Source organism: Salvelinus sp. IW2-2015, unplaced genomic scaffold (genome assembly GCF_002910315.2).
Source record: "Salvelinus sp. IW2-2015 unplaced genomic scaffold, ASM291031v2 Un_scaffold992, whole genome shotgun sequence".
Classification (NCBI taxonomy): Eukaryota; Metazoa; Chordata; class Actinopteri; order Salmoniformes; family Salmonidae; genus Salvelinus; species Salvelinus sp. IW2-2015.
In genome coordinates, this window is record NW_019942676.1 from 485,313 (window position 1) to 495,024 (window position 9,712).

A 9,712-nucleotide genomic window follows, 5' to 3' on the forward strand; every position below is an offset into this window, starting at 1 on the left:
TTCAAGGTCAGTGGAAGGTCATTAGTAAAAACAGAAAACAATAATGGCCCTAGCCGGCAGCCCTGCAGTATACCACACTTCAATGTTGTCACAGTTACTTCTTGTTAGAGGCATCAGCTAACATTAGCTTGCTATAGCTAGCTATCCTCTTCATCCGTTCCTGAATTTATTTGTGGCTGTTTCTTTCTAGCTGGCAAAATATGATTTTGTGTACTGCCATATGTCGATAAGATAGCCAAGTTTGTCACTGGTACGGGCTAATAATATATTCTAAACCTAGCCAGGTAGACAGTGATATCCGCAAGCTAAAACCGGGGAGAGAGGGAGGAGATAATTCACTTTCTGTTTAATCTGCTGCTGGCTTGATAATGTTCACTCAACTACGTTTTTCCACATGTAATTGCCAAAATTAGATTTTTATTCAATAAAGATTATGTCAATATGTTGTGAATATTGTAGAAAAATCATCACAACCGTTTTCCATACTAAAACGTGAAGTACAACTTGGTGCGCACCAGCTTACCATGTACAGTAGGCTCACGCTGCAAGTCATTAAAATGACTATCTTGCGTTTGGGCCTTTCCAGCAGTATTCATGGTTTTATATACAGGGAGCATAAATTGTACAATTATAAACTAACAAAGCATTTTTCAAGTTAGAACCCATTTATATTTAAGCAATAAGGCTCGGGGGGTGTGGTATATGGCCAATATACCACAGCTAAGGGCTGTACTTAAGCATGATACAACGCAGAGCGCCTGGTATATTGTCCATATCCATAGGTTGCACCTCCGTCACTCGGTCGTGTCATGCCATTGTTATGAACGTTCTCAAGCCTCCTCCATCAGCGGCACCATAGTGGTGCCCTAAAGTGGTGATTAGTCTCCGTCCAGAATGACTGGTCTTAACAGTTGTTAAAACTACACTCTACTGCCTCGAAATACAATGAAATTGCTAAAGTAGTAAAATATTTAGTAGTAAACAATTTTGCCAGCATTATCATGTCGTCAAATTTACTTTAGATAGATGGCAATGTCATTAGCTAGGAAAGTTCGTCAAAAAAGCTAACGTTAGCTATATAGCTCAAATCCGGTGTGTGTCCCCAATTTTAGCTAGCTAAAGTTATACTGCATCTGAAGTCAATCTGGTGACATCAAAATGATGACGAAAGGTTTTCCTACTAATAATTTGCCTCCTTTTGAATGTCATTGTATTTCAAAGCCACTGTAATGCACTTTTGATGAAATCTTCATCAGCGCTCATTGACGATGCATTGAGTAGAATGCTCAGTCGGGCATCAGTCCAAAACAAARYTCATTTTTTGGGACAAAACATGCAACTAATGAATACCACAAACCCCCGAGGTGCCTTATTGTTATTATAAACTGGTTACCAATGTAATTAGAAGAGTAAAAATAAATGTTTTGTCATACCAGTGGTATATGATCTAACATATCACAGCTTTTAGCCAATCAGCATTCAGGGCTTGAACCCACCAGTTTATAATAGTCAGGGTCGTTTGAGCCCTGAATGTTGATTGGCTGAAAGCCGTGGTATATCAGACCGTACACTACGGTATGACACAAAATTACTTGTTCACTGTTCTAATTATGTTGTAACCAGTAAGGAACCTCTGGGGTTTGTGGTACATGGCCAAAGGGCTGTATCCAGGCACTTTCGTTGCATCGTCCTTAACAGCCCACAGGTGTGGTATATTGGCCATACACCACATCCCCTCGAGCGTTATTGCTTAAATATACAGCACCAACTACATAAATATATGACAGGGTTCATTATCTGCTACCTGGACTTTAAGGAATATGTTTTAATATATTTAATGATTTATTTTTATATTTAGCTTACATAATATCATTTCAAAGTATGCATTAAGGTGTCTAATAGAATAAACGTGGGGAAAACAAGTGTAGACAATACATGTATTTCTGTAGCTTCCTAAATATTTTTTACACTGCTGAAGTGCCAAGATGGCTTCAAAACAGCGCTCGTCAGTAATCTATTTTATATATWAATAATTGGTTGACAGACAAGCAGCTGATTCTGACATTACTTAGGCTAGGTTCATATGTGCAGTTGTCAGCTGAACAGTTTGCAAACTACACTCGTTCTGAGAGACTAGGCCTACTATTTATACASTTTTAAGCAATTAGCCTAATCTATCCACTGTGCATTAACGTTACATAACTTGGTGTAGGCCTGAACTCACACCATTCTTTGACAGGCTGGTGAAGAACAGTCAGGAATGTTCAACTAATTTTCGCCGCAGATTGTTCAGCTTTGTTTTCCCTTGTGAAAAACAACACTGTTTATTAACGTTGACTAGAGACAGCACAATCATTAACTAAATATTGCCAAAAGATCAACCTTCAAATAGCACGTTGGTTTACTATTTCCTATTCTTTAAATAAAAGTATAAATATAAAAGACTATAGCTTGCTAACGTTAGCTAGCTAGCTCCGTTGACAGCATGCTGCTAGCTAATGTTAGCTAGCTAGATTTGCATGAGTTTTAATTTAGCTAAATGCTATGTTCCAAACTGTCAATAAATATGTAGGAAAAAAAACATTGGCCTACCCGATTCCACGAAATTAGACATCTGTCTGATTAAGCTTCACGTGTACATTCTTGTTGTGTTGCGTTGGTGAAGTGTTTATGGCGGAGATTACCCTCTCTGTTCGGCAACAGTCCAATGAGTTTAKCCAAAAACAGTGGGGGGAAAATATGACTTCATGACTGTCGATTGCACACCTTTGGCGCCGTCTAGTGGCAGATGTTCCGCATTCTGATTTCATTACATTGACTTTTATCATAATCTTCAACGATTGAGTGATTTATTTGTAATTATTTCAAATTAACAAGTATGATTCATAGTAATTTTATTTTATTAAACTTAACAAATGTATGATAAATCTACTCACGATAGTAAATTCTCAGCAATGAGAATCTCAGCAATCTGAACCAGAGGAGGCTGGTGGGATGAGCTATAGGAGGACATGCTCATTAAAATGMCTGGAATGYAAAAAWAAAAAKCRTTTWAKRRCSMTRCKWTWAKRRCKWTRCKKCCKWTWAAAWMYYSCCKWRCRTRKMRTKSRRCCWCCKYCCWGCKRMSKRRMSWKRYWACATAKATAAKWYMRCYRWTWRAKAAKWCTAYCAAATCAWAATCAATCAGTCATCACCTCTGTATATTGAATATAACTTACTTGCATTAAAATGAGCCAATTTCCCTCAAAATGGCAGAGGCAACAAAACACTAGGGGAATATCTCAATTGTATACTCCTCGCATCCTCTGGCTTTCTCAAAACCCATAGGAGGTGGTCAGAGAGGATGGATTTCTGGTTGAATGGATTTTGAGGAGACAGGAGTAGTATGGAATTCAGATCTTCCCTAGATATGCCAAAATATAGATTTTTTTTAAAAGCATTGTTCTAGGTGACTGCTGTTCTGACATTTCATTATGGCCATCAGATGGACAGAAACAAATGTGACATCATATAGAAGTTTAAGCTGATGAGTGGTTGCCAAAAGACACAGCGCTAAGACATTATCCCTCCCTAATTGTAGACAAAATAATATGTAAAATAGTTTTTATTTAAAATCATAAGTGACCAAACCCCATTTAACACTCATGCGGACAGTCACACACAGACAGAGCTAAGAAAGCATTCGGCTCTAGGAAAGCAAGTGGCAGACATCATGAAAAGTGGTTCTGCGATCAACACTTGTACCGCAAATCAAGAGGATACACCTAGAGTAGGACCATTCAACAACAAACCCATAAAATCTCATTATATAAATCTGCTAACTCCGGAGAAGGCGACAGGAAAACTTAAACACAAAAAAGAATTCAACAAATTCAAGCTGGTTCCGTGTGGCTCAGTTGGTAGAGCATGGCGCTTGCAACGCCAGGGTTGTGGGTTCATTCCCCACGGGGGGACCAGGATGAATATGTATGAACTTTCCAATTTGTAAGTCGCTCTGGATAAGAGCGTCTGCTAAATGACTTAAATGTAAAAATGTAAATGTAAATGTAAGCTTTATATTTTAAAGCTTGATGAATGGGAATGTAAACTCATACGTACAAAATGCCATCATCAAAACAATTGTATGGTAGTAAATTGTATTCAATCTATTCACAAAAAAGATAACATATTGGGTATTTTCTGTTTCTTCCAAAGTACAGTTATGTAATCTAGTTATGAAAATGATCTTTCCTTATTAAATCTTCTTCAACATGTGCTAGCTGTATTTTCTTTGTTTCATAATAACTGCAGATTAGGCACAGTTCTGTATACAGTAAGTCTGATTCCACAGAGAGCTCAACCTCCTTTCCTTCTCTCCAGTTTGTTCATGTGCCACAAACACTTCTAGTTCCCTCTCAAATGCTCTGCTGCCACTTTATCCCTTTGACAGAACTCACCGGTTCCAAGACCCAACCTCTMCATCACTGAATCTAGGACATCCCCCTACATTTTCCTTCTSCTCYTCATTTCTCTCCAAGAGTTYAGGTAAAGTACTATAGCTCAGTACGGGAGCGGGAGATGCGGGGCCCCTTCCTAATRTCTTTCCTCTTGTCCTCTTTCCTCCTCCTCTTCTCCTCCTCCCTCAGGATCTTCTGAAAAGCCTCTGCAGTGTGAAGCACCTGCGCCAGAGAAAAGCAGAGCGCYTGAACGTGTGTTTGAGAGGCATTTTTAATAATAGGTGTATGGAGTGTGGAGAATCAAYCAGCAGAGGYTGGGAAAGGTGCAGTCAGTATGAGTTTTACTGACGTTATGCTTGTCTCAAACATAGTCAAGCTTGTTTGTTAAACAAGCCTTAAAAMAACACGCTTTCCAAGTCTGTCTGGTAGGCTTCATTGCGATTGTATACAATGTGGTTACAGAGGCTGAGAGCCACTGTGTGTTACTCACGTTGTCTCTCTCAGTGCGGTATGGGTTGGTGAAGTCCGGGGATTTCTCTATTATTCCCAACTCTTGCGACATCTGACAGACAAGGAGCGAGAGTTATCAGCCATTTTGAATCCATAGAAAAAGATTGGCACATAGAAAACAGTTATAATAGTATGCTTACAACATGCTTATAGAATGTAATAAGGATGATATAATACATTACATCTGTTGGCTTTAAATAAAGTATAAACATTTCCTCTATGCCCCAGTTCCATCCCCGTCTCACCAGTGAGAGAACATGCTGGTGTGCGCCCCCGGTGAACACCCCAGTGAGGTTGCAGAAGCGAGCCCCCATCGCAGAAGGCCGCCCCAGTCAGGGTTACGGTCGTAGTAGTGGTGGCAATACGTGGGAAACGCAACGCCACGTCCCCAAAGAACGCTGTGTTCTCCACCACATGGGAGTAGGCTATGGAGCGAGATAAAGAGACTAGTCTACATTTCATACTTAGGAAATAAACTAAACGTAAACACTGCAGACTGACGTACTAAAAGAGAGCGTAAGAGGCGGAGAGGGAAAGGGGGAGCAGGCAGAAGAAGAAAAAAGCAAGATGGTGACAGACAAACCAGATTAGCATCGAGTGAAAAGAGGAGAGAGAGAGAGCAAAGTGTTAGTAACGGTATAATGTCCATAATCTGACCTTCTTTGATTTTGTCATCCATGGGGAAGGGATCATCAGCCTGCATGTTGGCTGCAATAAGACGGCCTTCGAGTCCTCCAACACCTTCACAGAACACACACACAATGTAGATTGCCCACTGTGGGTGACCAACCATAGATGTCCTTGGGCAGAGCCAATACAACATAGCAGATATGTCCTCTGGGAATCAATAATATTATATATAATATATCTATAGGAGGAATACAGTATATACAAGTGAGGCTTTAAGCACAAACAGGAAGACTTGGACGCTAAATCCGGGTTACTCTAGTCTTATTAGTGACCGGCTTACTTAGATTACTGCTTGGCAAGATGGCCCTTATTTGCCTACATCATATCGAGCTCAATAATAATCTAAACTGCCTAAGAAACTAACACCGCAATTACTTCCCGCTTAAGGCCACATCATCCTGTTTCTAGCTAATGTCAGCATGAAGGGAAGTTAAACAGGAGTGGAGCCATTGTACCTTAAACAGGCCCTTCAGCATGATGTCTATGATCTTATACTGCTGCTTGATGTCATTGAGCTCCACCAGGTTCTTCAGAGCATTTAGCTGGTCTTTCCTCTTGGTCTCAAGACGCTTGTCTGAGGGGGGGGGGGGGGGGGGGGGGGGGGGGGGGGGGGGGGGGGGGGGGGGGGGGTGTTCAGGAAGAAATGCTGACAGACATTTCAATACATACACACTAATCAAGGGTCATCCAAGAGGACACCTTAATATTCTGAAGGAGGAAACAGACACCAACAGTAGGATACAGATCTCCAGGTTGGAGTCGTGTCTGTGCGTATCGGAGTCTGCAGAGGAGAGGGCTGCAGCAGCAACCACCAGAAGGACTGTACACACACTCAGCATGGTCAAGAGGTGGCGATGGTGAGGCACTCTAACGTACACAGAACAAGAGAAATTGCAGTTAAACAGTATTCTGAAATATTTATTATGTTTTTACTGAACTTGTAAAACCAAAATTTACAGTAGGTCGCGTTTTGAAGGTTATATATATATATATGATCATATTTTTACTTTTTAAATCCATTTATTTATTTATTTTTTATTTCACCTTTATTTAACCAGGTAGGCTAGTTGAGAACAAGTTCTCATTTACAACTGCGACCTGGCCAAGATAAAGCATAGCAGTGTGAACAGACAACACAGAGTTACACATGGAGTAAACAATAAACAAGTCAATAATACAGTAGGAAAAAAAAGAGTCTATATACATTGTGTGCAAAAGGCATGAGGAGGTAGGCAAATAGGCCATATGCGCGAATAATTACAATTTAGCAGATTAACACTGGAGTGATAAATCAGATGATCGTGTGCAAAAGAACAGAAAAGTAAATAAATAAAAACAGTATGGGGATGAGGTAGGTAGGTAGACTATGTACAGCTGCAGCCATCGGTTAGCTGCTCAGATAACAGATGTTTAAAGTTGGTGAGGGAAATAAGTCTCCAACTTCAGCGATTTTTGCAATTCGTTCCAGTCACAGGCAGCAGAGAACTGGAAGGAAAGGCGGCCAAATGAGGTGTTGGCTTTGGGGATGATCAGTGAGATATACCTGCTGGAGCGCGTGCTACGGTGGGTGTTGTTATCGTGACCAGTGAACTGAGATAAGGCGGAGCTTTACCTAGCATGGACTTATAGATGACCTGGAGCCAGTGGGTCTGGCGACGAATATGTAGCGAGGGCCAGCCGACTAGAGCATACAGGTCGCAGTGGTGGGTGGTATAAGGTGTTTTAGTAACAAAACGGATGGCACTATGATAAACTGGATCTGGTTTGCTGAGTAGAGTATTGGAAGCTATTTTGTAGATGACATCGCCGAAGTCGAGGATCGGTAGGATAGTCAGTTTTACTAGGGTAAGTTTGGCGGCGTGAGTGAAGGAGGCTTTGTTGCGAAATAGAAAGCCGATTCTCGATTTGATTTTGGATTGGAGATGTTTAATATGAGTCTGGAAGGAGAGTTTACAGTCTAGCCAGACACCTAGGTATTTATAGATGTCCACATATTCTAGGACGGAACCTGCCAGGGTGGTGATGCTAGTCGGGCGGGCAGGTGTGGGCAGCGATCGGTTGAAAAGCATCCATTTGGTTTTACTAGCGTTTAACAGCAGTTGGAAGCCACGGAAGGAGTTTTGTATGTCATTGAAGCTCGTTTGGAGGTTAGATAGCACAGTTTCCAAAAAAGGGCCAGAAGTATACAGAATGGTGTCGTCTGCGTAGAGGTGGATCAGGGAATCGCCCACAGCAAGAGCAACATCATTGATATATACAGAGAAAATAGTGGTGATTGACAGAGTCGAAAGCCTTGGCCAGGTCGATGAAGACGGCTGCACAGTACTGTCTTTTATCGATGGCGGTTATGATATCGTTTAGTACCTTGAGCGTGGCTGAGGAGCACCCGTGACCGGCTCGGAAACCGGATTGCACAGCGGAGAAGGTACGGTGGGATTCGAGATCTGTTTATTAACTTGGCTTTTGAGGACCTTAGATAGGCAGGGCAGGATGGATATAGGTCTGTAACAGTTTGGGTCCAGGGTGTCTCCCCCTTTGAAGAGGTGGATGACCGCGGCAGCTTTCCAATCCTTGGGGATCTCAGACGATATGAAAGAGAGGTTGAACAGGCTGGTAATAGGGGTTGCGACAATGGCGGCGGATAGTTTCAGAAATAGAGGGTCCAGATTGTCAAGCCCAGCTGATTTGTATGGGTCCAGGTTTTGCAGCTCTTTCAGAACACTGCAAGCTGGGGACGCTTGGGCGAGTACTGCGGGGGGGGGGGGGGGAGGGGGGGGTGGGAGGCTGTTGAGGTTTTGGAGTAGCCAGGAGAAGGCTTGGCGCAGCCGTTGAGAAATGCTTGTTTGAAGTTTTGATGAAAAAAAATATCAATGGGATTTATCGGTGGTGGAACCCGTGTTGACCTAGCCTCAGTGGGCAGTGGACAGCTGGGAGGCAGGTGCTCTTGTTTCGCGCATGGACTTACAGTGCACACAGACCTTTTGAAACAGGATCAATTTCTCCTGATTGAACACACACGCACGCCTTCGCTTTCCTGACTGACTGCGTGTATTGGTTCCTGACTTCCCTGAACAGTTGCATATCGCGGGGACTATTCGATGCTAGTGCAGTCCCCAACAGGATGTTTTTGTGCTGGTCGAGGGGAGTCCGGTCTGGAGTGAACCAAGGGCTATATCTGTTCTTAGTTCTGCATTTTTTGAACGGGGCATGCTTATCTAAGATGGTGAGGAAGTTACTTTTAAAGAATGACCAGGCATCCTCAACTGACGGGATGAGGTCAATATCCTTCCAGGATACCCGGGCCAGGTCAATTAGAAAGGCCTGCTCGCAGAAGTGTTTTAGGGAGCGTTTGACAGTGATGAGGGGTGGTCGTTTGACCGCGGACCCGTAGCGGATACAGGCAATGAGGCAGTGATCGCTGAGATCCTGATTGAAGGTGTATTTGGAGGGCAAGTTGGTCAGGATAATGTCTATGACGGTGCCCATGTTTACAGATTTAGGGTTGTATCTGGTGGGTTCCTTGATGATTTGTGTGAGATTGAGGGCATCTAGCTTAGATTGTAGGACTGCCAGTTTGGTCCGGTACTATAAATTACACAGGTTCTAATGAGGTTATCTGTCCCATTTAAACAACTTCTAAAAGCCACTTATCTAAACCCCCAAATAACTTTCACTGACTTGTTACCAGCCCCTGTCTTGCAGCCTCTTTCTTCCTCTCATACACTCTCCATCCTCTAAGCTGTGGGCTGCCTCAACATTCCCTCAGGTCCAGCCTCCTTTCCCTTGGAGCATGTTAATACATTTGAACAGGATAAAAATGAGTCTTGGACTGATGCATATTTGATGAGCACTGGCTTTTAAAACATCAGCAGAAAACAAAAGTGTAGAGGGAGGAGAAGACAGCATCGATAGAACACCAAATGTATAATTTAGCAATGTCTCCATCGATAATATTATCAGAGAGAGCGAGAAGGGGAAGTGGCAGAGAGGGGGGATTGTGAGAAGCAGAAGAAAGTATACTGTGGGATGAGAGAGACCCTGTGGGAGCCAACTGCTTTTCTGCTGAATATTTCATT

The 9,712-nt window shown here is 42.4% G+C and overlaps 1 protein-coding gene and 1 pseudogene across 1 annotated transcript in view; both read right to left on the reverse strand.

Moving 5' to 3' along the window:
• Positions 1-2,738, reverse strand: part of LOC112069354 (uncharacterized) — a 25,766-nt gene extending 23,028 nt beyond the window's left edge. The window contains exon 1 of the mRNA XM_024136677.2: positions 2,593-2,738. Coding sequence (XP_023992445.1) covers positions 2,593-2,614 — 22 coding nt within the window. The 5' untranslated portion in view covers positions 2,615-2,738. The remainder of the gene's footprint in view (positions 1-2,592) is intronic.
• An 848-nt stretch (positions 2,739-3,586) lies between these two features.
• Positions 3,587-8,341, reverse strand: LOC112069359 (coiled-coil domain-containing protein 134-like; annotated as a pseudogene).
• Positions 8,342-9,712: the final 1,371 nt, after the last annotated feature.